The 21052-nt window shown below is 45.9% G+C and overlaps 1 protein-coding gene across 8 annotated transcripts in view; it reads right to left on the bottom strand.

The window, feature by feature from the left end:
• Positions 1-19428, bottom strand: part of IDNK (IDNK gluconokinase) — a 48256-nt gene extending 28828 nt beyond the window's left edge. The window contains exon 1 of one of the 8 annotated variants that reach the window (XM_033927465.1): positions 19198-19428. In XM_033927465.1, coding sequence (XP_033783356.1) covers positions 19198-19247 — 50 coding nt within the window. In that variant the 5' untranslated portion in view covers positions 19248-19428. Of the gene's footprint in view, positions 1-13387; positions 13739-13776; positions 13812-14073; positions 14203-19197 lie in introns of those variants that run through there. The other 7 variants (XM_033927496.1, XM_033927478.1, XM_033927471.1 and 4 more) reach the window with 7 other exon arrangements.
• Between the last annotated feature and the right edge of the window lie 1624 nt (positions 19429-21052).

Genomic DNA, 21052 nt, shown 5'->3' with positions numbered 1-21052 from the left:
TTCTTTGCTCCGCGGAAACAAAGAAACTGGGGACCACGCACTCCTCCGTCGGGCGGGAAGGCACTCGCGCATGCGTGGTGCGGCCAACTAGAACTTTCTAGTAAAAGTGTCCGTACCGGGGCTCCGTCGGTGACGTCACCCATGCGTTAAGAATATGCTGCCTGCTTGTCCTGGGATAAAGAGTTTAACCATTAAACGTTGCCATACACAGATAGACTGATGGATTCAACAAGTCCAGTATCCTGTTTCCAACAGTGGCCAATCCAGGTCACAAGTGCAAGATCTCAAAACAGTAAAATAGATTTAGTGCTCCTTTTACGAAGCCGCGTTAGCAGCTTTAGCGTGCGTGACTTTTAATCACGCACTAGCCGAAAAACTACCACCTGCTCAAGAGGAGGTAGCGGCTAGCGGTTTAGCGCGCGCTATTATGCGCGATAAACCGCTAGTGCAGCTTTGTAAAAGGAGCCCTTAATGCTGCTTATCCTAACAAAAAGCAGTGGATTTTCACAAAGTCCATCTTAATAATGGCTTATGGACTTTTAGGAAATGATCCATAACCCTTTTTAAAGCCTAAGCTAACTGCTTTTACCATATTCTCTGGCAATGAATTCCAGAGTTTTTAGTTACACTTCAGTAAAGAAATATTTTCTCCAGCTTGTTTTAAAATTTACTACTTATCTTAGTAGTTTCATTGTAAGCCCCCTAGTACTAGTGTGGAAAATATTAACTTAACTAGAATTACACTTACTAATATAGGACTAGGCTCAGTTTCTAGAACAGTGTCTCTCAAACTGTGCCCAATGGCACAGTGATGTGCCCCAAAGAGATTCCGGGTGTGCCACGAGAGATTCCAGAATTTGACTATTTTTAAAAATTTCCTTCATAAGTATACACTAGAAAAGATGAAATGTACGTTTCATATACAAGAGTCTATCAATTTTATGAGCGTCTGTTTGCGTAAGCATACAACCACGTAGACAAGCATAATTCTTTGACATGATTGGTCCTTGAAAACTAACTGCAAGTAATTTTAGTTTTGTTTTTTATGCAATCAAGCAATCAAGGCCTTGTTACCGTTTGGATCTTATCTTTTGCAAACTTGGATTTTCAGCTCTGACAGAAATTAAATTGAAAAAAGAGAGAATGACTGCAGATGGTGGATGATGAAAATGCCTGTTTGCTTGTCGACTATTGAGCTGTGTTTAATTTGCACTCAAAAAACAAGCATATCCATTGCATTGAATAGCAATTCTATCTACTTTAGTTTCACTGTTGTTACAATTACCAATACATAGCTTAAAGATCTTTAAATAACTCTCAAATTTTATTTTTTGTTGGTTTTGCAATTTTATAATTTCAATTATAATGTGCCGTGAAAAACATTTTCTCAATTTAATGTGCTGGAGCTAAAAAAAATGTTTGAGAGATACTGTTCTAGAACATTGTAGGACTCTGGTTAACCCCTTTTCCTGGATATACCTTAACTTACGTGAATGATATTTTATTTCATTTATTCATTTTTCTATACCATTCTCCCAGGAGAGCTCAGAACAGTTTACATGAATTTATTCAGATACTTAAGCATTTTTCCCTCTTTGTTCCAGTGGGGCTCACGATCTATCTAATCTACCTGGGGCAATGGGGAGATTAAGTGACTTGCCCAGGGTCACAAGGAGCAGAATAGGTTTAAACTCACAACCTCAGGCTGAGGCTGTAGCTTTAACCACTATGCCACACTTGACTCTGAGACCTTCAAGAAGGGACGACATAGTAGGGCATTTATATCTTGAACAGTTACCAATTTTAGCCCCAATGAATAATGGGTCATGGGAGTTAATCGCAAAGATGTAAAAAAAAAACAAAAAAACCCACATATATATAAAGTCATTAGTAGACTGACCTATGCACTCATGATGATAAATTTTTTACACATTTATGTGATCCCTTTGTGCTCTAAAATATCACATTCCCTATAATAAAGGCCTGGCTTTGTCCAAAAATTAGAACATACAATCTTAAATGTAGACAACATATGTCCTCATATATACCATGACAAAAAATGGAAATAAACAAGCAGAATATCAAAAAATATATGTAGCCACCTGAAGATATTCACTCAATAAATTATATTCTCAGAGACTAGGTAAGGCAGGTTTCCTAATACGGAGAAAAGACCTGAGTGTTCCCTGCAAGTGAACTCAGGAAACTACTATGACAATTCCTAAGTTGTCATAGAAAACACATCCTTGGTCAAAAAACTCTGTTAGGGTGTAATCTGTGCTCTTGCATCCAAATCAATATATTTTCAGAAGTCTCTTTAAATAGAATTTCTTTCAAAAAAAATAAGAAACCCGCACTTATCTTAATAGTATCCTCTGATACGGGAAAGATCACCGCAGCTCAGTTTGATAGCTATTCAATAAATCTTCTTATAATTCCCGACAGGCTCTGTTTCGCAATCTTGCTGCATCAGGGGAATTTATTTGAAAACGAGCCACTGCTCTCTAAGGATGTGTTTTCTATGACAACTTAGGAATTGTCAATAATAGTTTCCTGAGTTCACTCCCAAGGAACACTGAGGTCTTTTCTCCGTATTAGGAAACCTGCCTACCCTAGTCTCTGAGAAAGTAATTTATTGAGTGAATATCTTCAGGTGGCTACTCATATATACCATACCATATCATATGAACTCTTGTATCCCTGCAAATGTCAGCTAGGAATCATTGCGGCTTACACAATATTAGAATTGCTACAGAGACATAGATATTACAAAGAAATTTCATGGAAGATATCATGAAGGGGACTGCATTGGAAAGGGTCCATGCATTGAGGAAAAAAGTTAAGTTTTCAGTGCTTTCCTGAATTGGAAGTATGTGGGTGTTTGTCAAAGGCTGTCCGGTAGGTTGTTCCAGATTCTGGGCCCCTGAAACTTAAAGGTGGTCTCAAAGAGAGCCTTCCTTCGAACATGGTGTGCAGAGGGGGGTGGTAGTTTCCATTGTTGAATTGTCCTTGAGTTGTGGAAGGATTGTGTAATTTAAATGGTGGATGTGAGGCCAGCTGAGTACCGTATATGGCCTTATGTACCATGCATGCAACCTTGAAATGAATCCTACTTCTGACTGGCAAACCAGTGTAGTTCCTTAAGGAGAGGCATAACCCTCTCATATTTGGTCTTGTGTAATATTAGCCTGTATTTTGGAGCAATTGCAGTTTTTTAAGGACTTTCTCAGAAATATAGCAGTAGAGGGACTTACAGAAATCAAGGTAGGGGAGGAGGATCGCTTGGGCCACCATCCTGAAGTTTGTTGAGCTCAAGGCTAAACTAATGGTTCTTAGCTGTCTTAAACGGAAGAACTTCTTGACCAGTGAGCTGACCTGGTTTCTAATTGTTAGGTCCAAGTCAAGGATGACTCCAAGGACTTTAGATGATCTGCTTATGGATATCTTATCTCCTGAGGCAAGGGTGAACTCTTGGTGTGATTGATATACAGTATTAATAATTGTTAATTCAGAGCACAAGCTAGTGTTTATTTACAGCATCCACACTAAGTTTTGGAAAGAGTAAACAAGCGATTCATGTCTACCCATTCCACAACTGTTCTATGATACTGTTACAGTAGATATTCTGCAAACAATGGGATGGTTGGACAGGCTGAAGTGAGCTTGGACAGCAACTTCAGCATTTGGAACCTAGGACAATACCAGATTTTACAATCTAGGGCCCAGAAATAAGGAAAAGTTAATCAAATCATGTATTTTTTAAATGGGTAGACTGGATGGACTGTTCAGGTCTTTATCTGCTGTCATTTAACACAGTTACTTACTGTAACAGGTGTTATCCAGGGACAGCAGACAGCTATTCTCACATATGGGTGATGTCATAAAAGGAGTCCAGATGCGGAAGCCTCGCAAACAGACTTGCTTGTAGAAACTAGAAGTTTCGAGTCAACCGCACCGCGCATGCGCGAGTGCCTTCCTGCCCAGCACAGGGCGCGTCTCCTCAGTTCAGATAGCTAGCAGAGCAGCCAACCAGGGGAGGTGGGTGGGTTGCAAGAATAGCTGCCTGCGGTCCCTAGATAACACTTGTTACGATAAGTAACTGTGCTTTATACCAGGACAACCAGGCAGCCTATTCTCACATATGGGTGACCTCCAAGCTAACCAGAATGGGATGGTGGGAGTGTTGGCAGTTTAGGAGAATAAATTTTGTAATACTGTCTAGCCAAAATGGCCATCCGATCTGGAGAAAACATCCAGACAATAGTGAGAAGTGAAAATATGAACCGAGGACCAAGTAGCAGCCTTGCAAATTTCCTCAATAGGTGTAGATCTGAGGAAAGCTACTGAAGCTGCCATTGCTCTGACCTTATGGGCTGTGACTCTACTCTGTAGGGGTAATTCTGCCTGGGCATAGCAGGAGATACAAGCAGCCATCCAGTTGGAGATGGTATGCTTAGAGATAGGATGTCCCAACTTATTTGGATCGAAGGAGACATAAAGTTGAGGAGCAGTTCTGTGTGGTTTGGTGCGTTCCAAATAGAAGGCCAAAGCACATTTACAGTCCAGAGTATGAAGAGCTGATTCTCCAGTATGAGAATGAGGCTTTGGAAAGAACACTGGAAGAACAATGTATTGGTTGAGATGAAATTCTGAAACCACTTTAGGGAGGAATTTAGGATGAGTACGTAGAACCACCTTGTCATGATGGAACACAGTGAAAGGTGGATCAGCAACTAAAGCTTGCAGCTCACTGACTCTTCGAGCAGAAGTGAGGGAAATGAGAAACACCACTTTCCAAGTGAGATACTTCAGATAAGCTGTAGACATTGGTTCAAATGAGCAAGAACATTGAGGCTTCATCAATTGAGCAAGAACATTGAGGTCCCATACCACTGGAGGCGGTTTGAGAGGAGATTTGACATTGAAAAGTCCTTTCATGAATCTGGAAACCACCAGATAAGCAGAAAGGGGTTTTCCTTCAATAGGCTGATGGAAAGCAGCAATTGCACTGAGATGGACTTGGATCGATGTAGACTTGAGGCCAGAGGTGGACAAGTGCAAAAGGTAGTCTAAAACAGAAGACAAGGAGGAATGTTGAGGCTCCTTATCGTGAGAAAAACACCATGTAGAGAATCTAGTCCATTTTTGGCGATAGCATTGTCTAGTGGTAGGTTCAGAAAACTGAAGAGGAGTTATGTTGAGAGGTACTAAGCTGTCAGGTGTAGAGACTGCAGGTTGGGATGAACATAGAAGCAGAGATCCCTGACTTTGTGTAAGCAGAAATGGAAATACTGGTAAAAGGTATGGCTCCCTGCTGCTGAGTTGAAGTAGAAGGGAGTTCCAAGGTTGTCTCGGCCACTGAGGAGCAATCAGAATGATGGTGGCATGATTGTACTTTAACTTGACAAGAGTCTTGAGAATGAGACGGAATGCATACAGGAAGAGATTCGTCCATTCCAGAAGAAAAGCATCTGCCTCAAGGCAATGAGGAGAATAGATCCTGGAGCAGTATTGAGGCAGTTTGTGGTTGTGGGGAGCTGCAAAGAGATCTATTTGAGGCGTTCACCACTGTGAAAAAATGTGATGAAGAGGCGAGGAATGGAGTGTCCATTCGTGAGGTTGCAGAAGATAACTCAAGTTGTCCGCCAAGCAATTTTTTGCCCCTTGGATGTAGACAGCTTTGAGGAAGGTGTTGTTGCGGATTGCCCAGTCCCAAACCTTTAGAGCTTCTTGACAAAGGGAGGAAGATCCCGTCCCTCCCTGTTTGTTGACATAATACATGGCGACTTGGCTGTCCGTCTGAATGAGGACTACCTGATCTTGAAGATGTTGGAAAGCTTTGAGAACCTTGAAAATAGCTCTGAATTCCAACAGATTGATGCGACACTGACGATGCATACTGGTCCAGTGGCCTTGAGCACGGAGTCCATTGAGATGAGCACCCCAAGCGTAGGTCGAGGAATCTGTTGTGAGGACCTTCTAATGAGAGGGTGTTTGAAACAGCAAGCCTCTGGAGAGATTGGAAGAGAGCATCTACCAGTGTAGAGACTGTCTCAATGAAGGAGTGACTGCAATGTGTCGAGAAAGTGGGTTGCAAACCTGCGTCCACTGAGATGCCAGGGTCCATTGAGGAATTCTGAGGTGAAGTCTGGCAAAAGGAGTCACGTGTACTGTGGAGGCCATGTGACCCAGGAGTACCATCATGTGTCTCACTGATATGGAGGAGCGGGAAGACACTGTATGACAAGAGTTGAAGGAGGACTTCCAGACGTTGTTGCGGAAAGAATGCTGAGTTGGATAGTATCTAGAACAGCTCCTGGCATCTGGTAAAAGTCTGAGATAAAAGCTTGTGAAGAAGAAGCTTAAGTGACTCTGCCGGAGGTTGAGGAAGATGCATGACTTCGAGATACTCCTTAGAGTATTTGGAACCAGCATCCAATTGAAGGTTCAAGTTTATAGCCATCTGACGAAGAAAAGAGGAGAAAGATAGCTGATCCGCCAATGCCTTGCATCGAGAAGGACTCAAGGTCATCGAGGCAGCCTGGGTTGAAGACGAAGCTTCGGCCGGAAAAAAGGCATCAAAAGAATAGGGAGACTTGGACGAAGCAATCAAAGCTGCTGAATCCTCGAGGTTTGGAAGTGGAGACCTCGATTGAGGAGTCGGTGATCTAGTAGAACTGGAAGGTGTAGATCAAGGCTTAGTTGAAGAAGGACACTCTTTGGAAGAAGAGCTATGCCTGGAAGTACCGTATTTTCTCGCATATAACGCGCGCGTTATACGTGGTTTTTACGTACCGCGCATACCCTTGCGCGTTGTACAAAATTTTTTTTACATAGTTTCCCCCCCCCCCCCCGACGCCCGATTCATCACCCAGAAGGAGCGCTCGCACTCCCACCCCGAAGGACCGCTCGCACCCCCACAGACTCCCCCCTCCCCCATGGAGAAGCTGTCTACCTTGTTTCCAGATGCCAGCCCAGTTGCTTCCTCTGCCGGCGGTCCTGCCCCTTCTCAGAGCCCTGTGCTGCGCTGCTTCCTCTTCAGGCGGTCCCGCCCTTTCTCTGACATCAGAGAAAGGGCGGGACCGCCGGATGAGGAAGCAGCGCAGCAGGGCTCAGAGAAGGGGCGGGACCGCCAGCAGAGGAAACAGCTGGGCTCGCTGGCATCCGGAATCAAGGTAGACAGCTTCTCCATGGGGGAGGGGGGGAAGGCTGTGGGGGTGCGAGCGGTCCTTCGGGTGGGGGTGCGAGCGGTCCTTCGGGGTGGGAGTGCGAGCGCTCCTTCTGGGTGATGAATCGGGCGTCGGGGGGGGCATCAGGCTTTCAGGATGGGGACAGGACTTCAAGGGGGGACAGGACTTCAAGGGGGACAGGCAGACCTTCAAGGGGAGACAGGACTTCAAGGGGGGCAAGCTGACCTTCAAGGGGGGACAGGACTTCAAGGGGGACAGGCAGACCTTCAAGGAGGGACAGGACTTCAAGGGGGACAGGCAGACCTTCAAGGGGGGACAGGACTTCAAGGGGGACAGGCAGACCTTCAAGGGGGGACAGGACTTCAAGGGGGACAGGCAGACCTTCAAGGGGGGACAGGACTTCAAGGGGGGACAGGCAGACCTTCAAGGGGGGACAGGACTTCAAGGGGGGACAGGACTTCAAAGGGGACAGGCAGACCTTCAAGGGGGGACAGGACTTCAAGGGGGACAGGCAGACCTTCAAGGGGGGACAGGACTTCAAGGGGGGACAGGCAGACCTTCAAGGGGGGACAGGACTTCAAGGGGGACAGGCAGACCTTCAAGGGGGGACAGGACTTCAAGGGGGGGGACAGGACTTCAAGGGGGACAGGCAGACCTTCAAGGGGGGACAGGACTTCAAGGGGGACAGGCAGACCTTCAAGGGGGACAGGCAGACCTTCAAGGGGGACAGGCAGACCTTCAAGGGGGGACAGGACTTCAAAGGGGGACAGGCAGACCTTCAAGGGGGGACAGGACTTCAAGGGGGACAGGCAGACCTTCAAGGGGGGACAGGACTTCAAGGGGGGACAGGACTTCAAGGGGGACAGGCAGACCGAAGGGGGTGAAAAAGCTATAAAATAAACCCACTAGCGTGTCAATGTGTTGAGAGGAAGAGGTGGTCTGGGAAATTCTGCTGAGAAAACTCCGGGTCCATTTCCACCCCCCAGTTACCCTAGTCCACTCCACTCAACTGGTTCACACACTGAGTGGGTCTTTGGGTGTTGTTCCTGGGATCTCTTTCAGTGGTTTGTCAGTATCTCCTTGTGGTCCAAGGAAGGAAACTTTGTTAACCTTAGCATTGACCTTCAAAATATATTTGTAACAGCGCTGCTTGTGTGGCATTACCGTAGACTATGTAGTGATGGAAAGAAAAAAACAGACCTTTGCACATTTTTGCACTAGGTATATGGTATAGGTATATAGGTATAGGTATTCCTGCACAGCTAAGTCCTTGTGAAGTTACGGTACCTTGTTCTTTCTGTATTTGACATCTAGCAAGGTCTCTGTTTGGAAGGAATGATTTAAGTTATGGTAAAAGCAGATAGCGTTGCTGGTTTTAAAAAGGTTTGGACAAATTCCTGGAGGAAAAGTCCATAGTCTGTTATTAAGACATGGATCGGTAGCATGGAATGTTGTTATTCTTTGGGTTTTGACCAGGTATTTAGTGACCTGGATTGGCTACCATGAGAATGGGCTACAGGGCATGATGGACCATTGGACTGACCCAGTTAGGCTATTCTTATGTTCTCATCTGTAGGGGCCTTTGTTTTCACTTCTTATTTTAATGTATCTTTTTCTGGGAACTTATCAGTGTTTTTTATAATGGGAACAAAAATGGACATAGGAGAACTCACGCACCATTCACACACCCTCCACCCAAAAACGTCAAAAGAAAAAAACTGTTCATTCTTATAAACAACCGTATAACTTTTAATCTAGAGTTAGTGAGTATGAATTCAGCAACAAGAACAGAAATCACATGTTCATTCTTATAAACTATAACATTAACCGGTAGATCAAATGAAGTATCGAGGACAAAATAATCTAAATACAGTTACCATAGTTACGGTAAAGTTGTACGGTAAATAAACAAAGTTTACAGGTTTATTCAGTCATCATCATCACAGTCATCTGAATCCTTGAATCCATCAAAATCTGAATTGTCATCATCATCATTAAATAAAGTGAGCACGGCCTGCAGACGATCCTCGTTTATTTCTGAAGTGATATCGTCATCATCGCTGATATCCGTGTTGTTGCCTCCTTCTGCTGCACTGGTAGTAGCCGTAGTGTCATTGGTTTTATAAACAATGCCCGCTTTTTAAAATCCGTTTACAATAGTATTTGGGGTTATTTTGTCCCATGCTGAAGCCACCCACTTGCAGACTTCTGTGAAAGTTGCCCGCTTCAGCAGCCCCGCGGGTGTGTACTCGTGCGTGCCGCTCTGCATCCACTGCTCCCACTCCTTTCTAACAAAAGTCTTGAATGGATGATTCACTGCGATGTCAAGTGGCTGCAGCTTACATGTCAGGCCTCCAGGTATCACAGCGATGTGGGCACGAGTAGAATTAATGTAGGCCTGAACATTTTTTTCTTTGTGGGCAGCCATGGCATCAAAAATTAACAAGGATTTTTTTGCAAACAATCCACCCTGTCTTGCCCTAAAGCATTTATCTATCTACAATCTCATTACGTCGCAGTCCATCCATCCCTTCTTGTTGCAGTGCACAACCACACTGGTGGGCAGCTTTTCACGGGGCATAGTGACCCTTTTGAAAATGAGCATGGGCTTTAACTTAACCCCACTAGCTGAGCAACCAAGAACTACTGTAAAACACGTTCTTTCATGCCCAGTTGTGGTGATGGCAACAGATTTAGTACCTGTGGGGGCTACGGTTCTTGTCGGTGGAATTTCGAATGCCAATGGAATTTCATCCATATTGATGACGTCCTTTGCAGTGATGCCAAGTTCAGATATTTCTTTGGCGACAAAGTCACGGAAATCAATCAATTTTTGCTGCCAGTCATCCGGAAGTCGCTGGCCAACAGTTGTTCTCATTCTAACTGATAGTCCGTTCCTTTTCATAAATTTTGAGATCCATGTGAAGCCAGCTTTGAAGTCGGGTATTCCTCTTCCATTGGCAAGTAGTTTTGCCTTCATCTGAATCGCAACAGTAGAGACTGATTCATTTTGCTCCCTTCTCTCCAGAATCCACTGCTTCAAGTCATCCTCCAGCTGAGGCCATTTTGGTTTGGCCCCACGACGTGCCCGTTTGCGCGGATTGCATTTCTCCGGTTCCTTCTTATCTTTTCTCCATTCACGCACCGATGTTTCTCCAACATCGAACTCTCTCGCTGCGGCCCGGTTGCCTATTTACTCAGCTTTCATAACTACTTTAAGCTTAAAGTCCGCTGTATATGACTTTCGTCTCATTCCTTCCATTATAGCGGTAAATTTAAATTTAATTGATAAACTCTACTACCGGGTAGATAAATGCAGAATACCAATCTGAAGAGATCAAATTACTGAAATGTGGGCTCTACATGAAGCATTAATCTTTTATAGGCTTACCCAAAGGCTGAGATGCTGTTGTAAAGGCAAAATGGTATTTACTGGGCAAATTACAAGGCCAGATAGAGGGGGGACAAAGCCACATGGTCAAAAGCACACCGTGACAAAGGCCCGCCTTGGTGACAGATCAAAAGCGCGCCCCGACAACCTGGCGCAGAAAACTGAGCAGCAAGCATGCTCAGACCATCTTCTTTGTCTGTAGATGGTCTGCGCATGCTTACAGAGTGGCAAGCAGGACAGGGCGGCGAAACGAGCAGGCGGGACCAGAGGAGACTCAGGGCAGGGCTGGAAACGAGCAGGCGGGACCAGAGGAGACTCGGGGCAGGACTGGAAACGAGCAGGCAGGACCAGAGGAGACTCGGGGCAGGGCTGGAAACGAGCAGTCGGGACCAGAGGAGACTCGGGGCAGAGCTGGAAACGAGCAGGCGGGACCAGAGGAGACTCGGGGCAGGGCTGGAAACGAGCAGTCGGGACCAGAGGAGACTCGGGGCAGGGCTGGAAACGAGCAGTCGGGACTAGAGGAGACTTGGGGCAGGGCTGGAAACGAGCAGGCGGGACCAGAGGAGACTCGGGGCAGGGCTGGAAACGAGCAGGCGGGACCAGAGGAGACTCGGGGCAGGGCTGGAAACGAGCAGTCAGGACTAGAGGAGACTCGGGGCAGGGCTGGAAACGAGCAGGCGGGACCAGAGGAGACTCGGGGCAGGGCTGGAAACGAGCAGTCGGGACCAGAGGAGACTCGGGGCAGGGCTGGAAACGAGCAAGCGGGACCAGAGGAGATTCGGGGCAGGGCTGGAAACGGCAGGCGGGACCAGAGGAGAATCGGGGCAGGGCTGGAAACGAGCAGTCGGGACCAGAGGAGAGTCGGGGCGGGCGAAAGGAGAGTCGGGGTGGCCAGAGGAGATGGGGGCGATGGGGGAGTCGGGGCGGCATGCGCGGTATACGTGTGTGCGCGGTATATAAAAATTTCTGTACATAAAGTTGTGTTTTTTGCGCGCTATACCCGTGTGCGCGTTTTACACGGGTACGCATTATCTATGTGAAAATACGGTATGCCTCGATAAAGGCCTCGAACGGCGGTGAGAATGGTGCTTGGAAGCAGATCTCGAAGTTCGAGGAGACTTCGCCCCGGAGATGGAAGCAGTCGATGGCACCAAGGAATGGATGGGGCTGGAAGCTGTGGATCGAAGCTCCAGAGGCTTGATGGAGGAACCTCGATGCACTCCCAAAGACTCTGCTCCTTGTATGGAGTGTGAGGATTCTAGTCGAGGCACTTGCAAAGAATCTTCTCCTTGCTTTATGTGCATAGATGCCAGACCAGATACTCGCAAAGACTCTGCTCCCTGCATAGAGTGTGTAGTCTCAGTCTGAGGCATAGGAAAAGGCTCGACCTCGTGGGAGTCTGCAGAATGCCCAGGCTGGATTAGAGTAACAAGCTTTGGTCCCATATTAGTGAGGATCTGAATGAATTGCTGCTCTAACATGGTCTGGAAAGAAGCCGGCAAGGATGGATCCGCGTCTGAAACTGGACCACCTGCTTTGGCTGGAGGTTCCAGAGGCAGTGGAAATGTGCTTCGACTTGGAAGTCTTAGGCACTTTAAGCACCACCACTGGAACTTTCTGCTGAGCTATCTGACCTGTAGATGCAGGGGAAGATACAGCAGACGTAGTCGAGGAAAGAGCCGCTGCAAACAAAGAAGGTCTGATGAAACTCGAGGTCGAAGCAGTGGAGGCAGGAGGAACCGAGGTCGAAGGCGAGACCGAGGTCGGCTTCGGAGTCAAGGAAGTGGTCGAATCCATCCCGATGAGCTTCTCCACTGAAAATAGATGACGTTTAAGGGCTCGAGGTTGAAGAATAGCACAGCGCTCGCACGACTTCGGATGATGGTCTGGCCCAAGGCACTTACTGTGTGGGTCCGTAAGAGAAATCGCACACTGACACTGGCTACACTTCTTGAAACCTGCTGTTGGCCGGGACATAGGAGGAAAAACAGCCGCTGCAAGGTCGAAGCCCCTGGGCTGTGGCCGAGCGGCCTGCCCCAGCAGCTGAACGGAATAAATAATTTTTTTTTTTTTTTTTTAAACGAGAAATAAACTAAATACAGTGACTCGTGAAGAAAAGTAACACAAACCGTGGTGAGAAAAGGCACAAAGTAAGTTGAACGCAGAGTCAAAGAGGGGCTTCTCGGCTCCGTGGAAAACTGAGAACTGAGGAGACGCGCCCTGTGCTGGGCGGGAAGGCACTCGCACATGCGCGATGCAGCTGACCCAAAACTTCTAGTTTCTACAAGCAAGTCTGCTTGCAAGGCTTCCGCATCAGAGCTCCGTCGATGATGAGAATAGGCTGCCTAGTTGTCCTGGGATAAACTATGTTACTAGGCTTATGGGTGACTGCTAATACACTTTCAAGTTTATTATTATTATTAAGTTATTAAAAGTTTGTTGTATATGCAATATCAAATACTTCAATGCGTATGACAATTTAAAATTGGGAGACAAAATAAAACAATTTGTACACATAAACATACAATGTATGTACACAAGCAATTAGCGATACAAAACGGAAGAGGGGTGAACTACAATCTTTTAAGGAAAGTAAAAGTACATTTAAGGAAAAACAACATCAGGAGGGTAATGAAGAATATTTTAAAAACATGACTAAGCCTAAAAGGAGGGTAGGGGAGGTTGTGACCTATACATAAGGTCTGGTTAAAATTAGGTATTTGAGCCTGGGATTAATGATAGATGAATTATCCTATCTATGACTCAAATGCATCTTTGTACAGGTAGCATTTTAATGTGCTTTTACATTTTTCTAATGAGATTTCTCCAGGTAGATAGATTGGTAAATTGCTCCAAAGCTGGGGTGCTATGACTGAAAAAATTGTAGCTCTTCTAGTACTGTCTATTGTGTGTTAGAATGTACAACGCTGCAAACACCTTTCAGCGCTATAGAAATAATAAATAGTAGCAGTACTGTATTCTAAGTGACTTCTGCAATTACTGCGTTTCTCCACTTGATCCTTCCCACCCCTTCCCTAGAGCAGGAATGTGGCTCTTTGCGTAGTCGGGTTTTTCATGCCCTCTAATCTTGCCCAGAGGTGCAGTACCACCGCGCGCATCTGCCTCCCAAAAACCAACGCCAAGAGCTGCACTTAGGTTAACGGCTCCTCTCGGCGACGGATGAGCAGAGTTTACCCTGGGGTTGCTGAGACGAAAGACTACCGCTGAGGGGCGACTTTTTTTTCAGATGAAAAGGCGGCCAAAGCGCTAAGAGCCTGGAGCTAAAAACAAACAAAAAAAAGTTACAGGCGGAAAGTCAGGGGTCGTGTTCCGCCATCAGCTCGCGCAAACTCTCCTCCCCCGGACGCCGCTACCCTAAGGGGCAAAGGTCACTGCACCCCGCAAGCGCTCTCTCGCTAACCATCACCGCCACCCTGCCGCCGCGCGGCTCCATCAAGAAAGAAAGGGGCGGAGCGAGGAAATTGACGGTACCTACTTGCCCGAGCCGCTCACTCCCATTATCACCACCAGCACCATGACGGCCCCCCAACCCCGACCTCCGACTGTGAGACACAGTAGCTCCTCCTCTCACCTCGCGCACTCACAGCGCGAGACCCGAGACCGGAGGGCGGGGCGGGCGACGTCATGAAAGGACTGGTCTTTGAGTGCAGAAAATAACATGGAAACAAATATCAATCTGAAAGATTCCTACAAATCAACACTAAAAGCAGGTCTATACAATAGAAATGATTGTTACAAGGATATTTAGTGTGATATCGGAAAGGTTATTTTAAATAGCTGTCAATGGGTAACCAAATGAGGATTAAGTTTTTCTATGGCATGTAGTTCCTATTTTTTAATATAAACAAACTGAATTCCACCACTGTCCTCGAGAGCTGTAGCCAGGTCAGGTTTTCAGGATATCCACAATGAATATGTATGAGATAGATTTGCATGCACTGCCTCCTTGAGGTGCCTATCTATCTCATGCATATTTATTGTGGATATCCTGAAAACCTGACCTGGCTCTGGCTCTCGAGGACTGGAGTTGCCTACCCCTAGGCAAGTGGCGGATTTCCAATTTTGTAGAATTTGCTGAATGCCAACAGGGATTAGAGAATCAATAAGCTTCGGATCACATGGGCTATTTGTATATGAGTGTCTTTCTGAGAGATGATTATTGGGCTGGATTTGAGCAGAGCAGGTGCTCTTGAAATTTAAAAATTACCGTATATGTAGTGCAGGGGTGTCCAATGTCGGTCCTCGAGGGCCGCAGTCCAGTCGGATTTTTAGGATTTCCCCAATGAATATACATGAGGTCTATTTGCATGCACTGCTTTCATTGTATGCTAATAGATCTCATGCATATTCATTGGGGAAATCCTGAAAACCCGACTGGATTGCAGCCCTCGAGGACCGACATTGGACACCCCTGATGTAGTGGTTAGTAGTTGGCTTTCTTATTATACGCGCTTCGCCCAAGCGATAGAGTTTACCGAGGGGCAGGTTTATCCGTCTGTATATACAGCCCCCAGTTACCATCTTAACACTTTATGTTGAATTGATTCTATATGTAATAGCCCCTTCGGGGCGGCTCTGGGTCCAGAGCTTGACCTATCTAGAGCAGTGGTTCCCAACCCTGTCCTGGAGGAACACCAGGCCAATTGGGTTTTCAGGCTAGCCCTAATGAATATGCATGAAGCAAATTTGCATGCCTATCACTTCCATCATATGCAAATCTCTCTCATGCATATTCATTAGGGCTAGCCTGAAAACCCGATTGGCCTGGTGTTCCTCCAGGACAGGGTTGGGAATCACTGATCTAGAGTACTTTGAAGGCATTTTCCGTCAGTCTCTCGCTCAGTTAGTGCTGGAAAAAGACTTGTTTAGCGGGTGAGTTCACCCTCTTCTCCCCCCTCCCAGGAAAATAAAAAAAAAAGGTTCTATGAAGAAGGTTGGCTAATAAATTAAGTTTATTTTAATTGTACATAGGCCTAATCATAAAGCCGTTTATCATAAACAACTTTCACCAGTTTTAAACCATTACTTATGCAGTTAACTAGTAGCATTAGTCTATGTTTCAGATATTCAGAACCATTAGTTCATAGTCTCTTGAACCTTTAAACCAGGGGTCTCCAAAGTCCCTCTTCGAGGGCCGAATCCAGTCAGGTTTTCAGGATTTCCCCAATGAATATGCATGAGATCTATGTGCATGTACTGCTTTCAATGCATATTCATTGGGGAAATCCCGAAATCTGACTGGATTCGACCCTCGAGGAGGGACTTTGAAGACCCTTGCTTTAAACTCACCATGTGTCTAATGATCACCGCTAAACTAGTTGAACCAGTTTAGCAATGACCTTATTTTATTGACCGATGTACACAATGCTGCAGGTTTTTCCGTAGGTTCGTTGCAGCCTCAAACCCTGACATGCAAATGACCTCATTAGTATTAGAACAAGGTCATTAATATTAAAATAAGCACTCCAATCAATGCCTTAACATCGCTTAGGCATGCACTGAATCTAGTGACTGCTACAAATGACCTGTAATTACTGATGGCCCTTAAAAAAAAAGAGAGGCAGGAGGGATGCCCATTCCCTCCTGCCTCAGAAACCTTAGGCATTTGAGCCAGTCAAGACCTAAGGACCCTCCCAGGGGGCATTAGCCAAACAAGGCCTTAGGCCCCCTGTCCAGTGCATCCTGGGATACACTGGGAGGAGCCTAAGGTTCTCTTTGGCTCACATCCACCTAAGTTTTCCTGACCCAAACAGCTGAGCAGCAGGAGGTTGCTTTGGGGCTACCCCTGCTGCTCCGCTGTTCAGGTTTCCCCTGCATGCTCTGCGCATGTGTCAAAGTTGGTTTCCCAACCACTGATCAGATAGGATTCTGGCGGATCTCCATGAAACTCATTTGCATGCAAAATTGTTTCAACATCGATCGCCATTTTGCAATTGGAAAATTTGTCGGCTCCACAGCATCCCACTGAATTTTAAGAACGCTTTTAATGCATCTGGGCCCCAGTTCTGTTTTAGTCTTTTGAACCTTTAAACCTCTTATTTCTGACTGCCAACACACTAGCTGCAAGCTCCTTCCAAATTTTTCAGTTTAGTCAATAAGTGGGTGTGGTGGTGTGCCTAAATCCAACCTCTCTTTTCCAATCCATCCAAACCCAGTCCCCAAAATCTCATCCACCTTTTGAAGATCTCTGGGGAAAGTGGCTGCTATTCTTCCAGGCCGGCAGCCATGCTCTTGCTGTAGTCTTCTGGTTGTTCTCCTTGAGATCTGAGGACTGCTGTCCTCCCAAGAGCTATCTCCCTCTTCTGAATGTTTCTAGGAGGCCTTCTCCCTCATTGCACCCCAGTAGCCTGGTTGCTCTGTTGGGCTGCTAGTGCCAACCTGCACTCTGGTAGCCTGGTTCCTCCATTGGGCTACTAATGCCAGCTGTACCCTGGTTATCTTGTCCTACAAGAGAAGCCTCTGGGGTAGTTCCCTGCTGTGGTTCAGACTACCAGCCCTCAATAGAGCTCTGCAACCACCAGTAACAGGGCTCGGTCTAGAGGGCTACCTCTGCTCTTCCCGGCCTTTAGGCACCAATAGGGCCTCTACAAGTCATAAGAACATAAGAATTGCCACTGCTGGGTCAGACCAGTGGTCCATCATACCCAGCAGTCTGCTCAAAGACCAGTGCTCTAAATGAGTCCATCAGGAACTTGTCCAACTTTATCTTGACTCTCTGGAGGGTGTTTTCCCCTATAACAGACTCTGGAAGAGCGTTCCAGTTTTCTACCACTGTCTGGGTGAAGAAGAACTTCCTTACGTTTGTATGGAATCTATCCCCTTTCAACTTTAGAGAGTGCCCTCTCGTTCTCCCTACCTTGGAGAGGGTTAACAATCTGTCTTTATCTGCTAAGTCCCTTCATTAAAATTTACCAGAAATTCAGGTATGTTCCTCCTCCCTACCCCAAAGGCCTGCCGTTACAAGATTTCTTGGACAGGACATTGGAATATCAGGCGGGGAAGATGAACTCCTGGATGATTCCATTGATTGTTCAAGCCAATTTTTATCCTACATTTAGGAAATTATTGAAAACTTATGTATTCTATAAACAAGATTGTTGAGACTTCAAGATGTGTTCTTTTTAGGTTCCGCATTTCAAATGTACTTTTTATTATGTTTTATATTTTAAATTTTTTTTATCTGATGATGTATTTAATGATGTAGTAGATATCATAGTTGTTTTTCCGAAATTGTATTACTAACTGAAATGTTTAGTCTTACTGTTGTGAACCGCCCAGAACTGCTGGTGGAGCGGTAATAAGAAAATTAATTGTTATTATTATTAACCAGGATGAAAAACAAACTCAGGTCTTTCACATAGCAATTTGCAGCACCGCTAGAGGCTTGCAGCATTTTATCAGATACCGACAGAATAAGCTCAGAAATACAGTGCTTGTTCTTATGCACACAGGTGAAAAGAATAAAAGCTTCTCTCACTTGTATTTTCTTTTGTGCTTTTGCAAGGCTGGCATGTTACCAGGTGAACTGTGGCTGTAAATCCAACAGTACATAGTCCTTGTCAAGGTAATGTTTTCTGAAAGCAAAAAGGTTCATCTTTTCACATGAGTGAGTCATGTGATCCTGTTTGGTGTCAAACATGATATGGAAAAGCTAAAAAAAAAAAACATTCACATGCTCCTCTGCTAAACTGGCTCTGCAGCTTTCTTCAGTTTGTTTTTGTCCACTGAAACTAACATTTCTTCTAATTGTGGACCCACAACTTGTGAAGTGGTCCTTCTTTAAAAAATATAAGAACTGCCATACTGGCTCAGACCAGAGGTCCATCAAGCACAGTTTCCTGTTTCCAATAGTGGCCAATCCAGGTCTCAAAATTCTTTAATATCTTTAATATGAGTTGGCAGAATATTTTTCCATATCATCCCATTCTTATTTTAAATGGATACAGTTGTATCACTGTTTAAAATATAGTCAATATGTCCATTCCCAACGGGATCACATTCCAGATATATTTAATTTAGCCACAACTCTGCTAATGGACACACAGCTTCTCAACTATATAAAATATTTCGTCATCTTCAACATACACTGTAGCTCTTCAACACATGTGAGAGCAGGATTGTGGGCATATATTGGAAGACTCAAGCTGGCTCCTTTTTTGGACTAGAACCATGAGACCTCTCACTTTGGCAAACTCCATTCAATCTTTGTTTTTTCTATATCATAAACTAGTATGGACTCCACACAAACTCTCAGTGTTGGGCTTAGTATCATCTAATATATGTTGGAACTGCAAACAATTCCCGGGATCCCTAATACATCTGACTGTCCTCTTGTTAAATTCTTTTGGAAAGAAGTTTGGATAATTATACAAAAGATATTTGATATTTCGGTTCAGATATCGTTTTCAATCATTGTATTCAAATCTCACTCACCAGACATTAATATTCCAGTTTGGAGTATGAAGTTATTTGATATTCTAATTACAATTACCCAAAAATTAATTATTTCCAATTGGAAAATTACACTTCTTCTTAATATTTGTGCTTGGTGGAACTCCTTTTAAACTTGAAAGTAAAACAGTTACAGTTTCCAACCTTTTTGCTTGGCTAGTAGTATCTCCTTGGTACTTCCTCTCCAACCCCATTTTGGGGATTACTTGCCCACTCAGGAGTGACTTCCATGGGCTGGAGCTGTTCTAATGAGGACTCCCCATTACTCTCAGCAGCATCCGACATTTCTATGTCTGCTTTCTCCTGAAGGCTGGGACTTTCCTCCAAGTCCTTCCTCTAGCAAGCCTGCTGCCCGAGTTTGGGTTCCTCTCTCTTTCCACTCTCCTTTCACTCCCCTTTGTGTAGCAGGGCACACCCTGATAAGGCTTGCTTTTCCTCAATGGCGCTTCCTCTGTGTATTTAGTATAGTCATTAACCTCCAGGGATCTTGGTGTTGCTCTGTTTTCCTTCCCCTGGGAAACTGCAACCCAAGGTCCGGTCTGACAACTAACCTCTTTCCTGTTAATTTGATAATTTTTACTTTTACTCACATCCCTGTCATTCTCGTGGGTCTGGGATGCCATTGCACCTTCTGGGCAAGAAATATAGGTCCTTTTCTGGGTCAGCTTAGGGCACATGGGTGTTACAGATGACACAGCACTGTCCTGCCCGTGACACCCTATAACAGGGGTAGGGAACTCCGGTCCTTGAGAGCCGTATTCCAGTCGGGTTTTCAGGATTCCCCAATGAATATGCATGAAATCTATTTGCATGTACTGCTTTCAGTGCATATTCATTGGGGAAATCCTGAAAACCCGACTGGAATACGGCTCTCGAGTTCCCTACCACTGCCCTATAACATCTCCATCCTCTAAAAAAACCATAGCATGGACAACTCAAAATTGAAGTTTGGAGGACTTGGGTGGGGGGGGGGGTGGGGGGGCAAAGCTCTAAAAGGGCATGGGAAGGCCACAACTCTAAGGGGCTCATAATAATAATTTTTAAAAAAAGTCTAAAAAGTGGCCTAAATGGCTACTTAGATGATCAAAAAGCCTGATCGTCCAAGTACCCATAATCAAAGCTGGTTTTAGACGTATCTAAAACCAGCTTAGGCCTTTCCCCTGCCTCTAAATGCACAGAGAGAAAAGAGGCATTTTTAGAGGCGGGGAAAGGGTGGGAGGTGGGCCGACCTACACCTAGGCGTACAACAGGTATAACCAAAGATTTTGACAGTTTGTCTAGTCAGCACTTATACGTTTTGACTTAGACCAAGTCAAAACAGATATAAGTGCCGAAAAAGGGGCTGCTGAGCTGATGGCAGCTGGCGCGATCAGTTCAGCGGCCCAGCAACCTATCCACCCCCCCCACCGCAACCATCGTGGCAGGAGAGATGCCTCATCTCCCCTACCGCGATGCGATCACCCCTCTACCCGAACTGCCATGACCCGCAGCAGGATAGATGCCCGATCTCTCCTGCCGCGGGTTGTGGCAGTTCAGGTAGAGGAGTGATCGCATTGCGGCAGGGGAGATGGCCAATCTCTCCTGCTGTGATACATCAAACTCCCCCCATGACACGATCAGGGCAGGAGGGAGCCCAAGCCCTCTTGGCCTGCGAGCCCCCACCCCTCCCCCCCGCTGAGTACGATGGGGCCAGGAGGGAGCCCATACCCTCTTGGCCCGGTGATCTCCTCCCCCCCCCACGATCCGGCCAGGAGGGAGCCCAAGCCCTCCTGGCCCGCGAAACCGTCTAACCCCCACCCCCCACTAAAATAGGGGCAGGAGGGACCCAGGCCCTCCTACCCTTGAGGCAACACCCCCATGACCGCCCCCCCTGCCGACCCCACCCCCTTCCCCGTACCTTAAAAAATGTTGGTCGGACGGATGGGTGCCAAGCCCGTCCTTCTGACAAGCCAGCCATCTCGGGAATGGCTGGCCTTAGGGTCTGATTGGCCCAGGCGGC

The sequence above is a fragment of the Geotrypetes seraphini genome, chromosome 1, assembly GCF_902459505.1.
Source record: "Geotrypetes seraphini chromosome 1, aGeoSer1.1, whole genome shotgun sequence".
Classification (NCBI taxonomy): Eukaryota; Metazoa; Chordata; class Amphibia; order Gymnophiona; family Dermophiidae; genus Geotrypetes; species Geotrypetes seraphini.
Note: the sequence above shows the minus strand (reverse complement) of the source record. Positions and strands in the feature narration are given on the sequence as shown.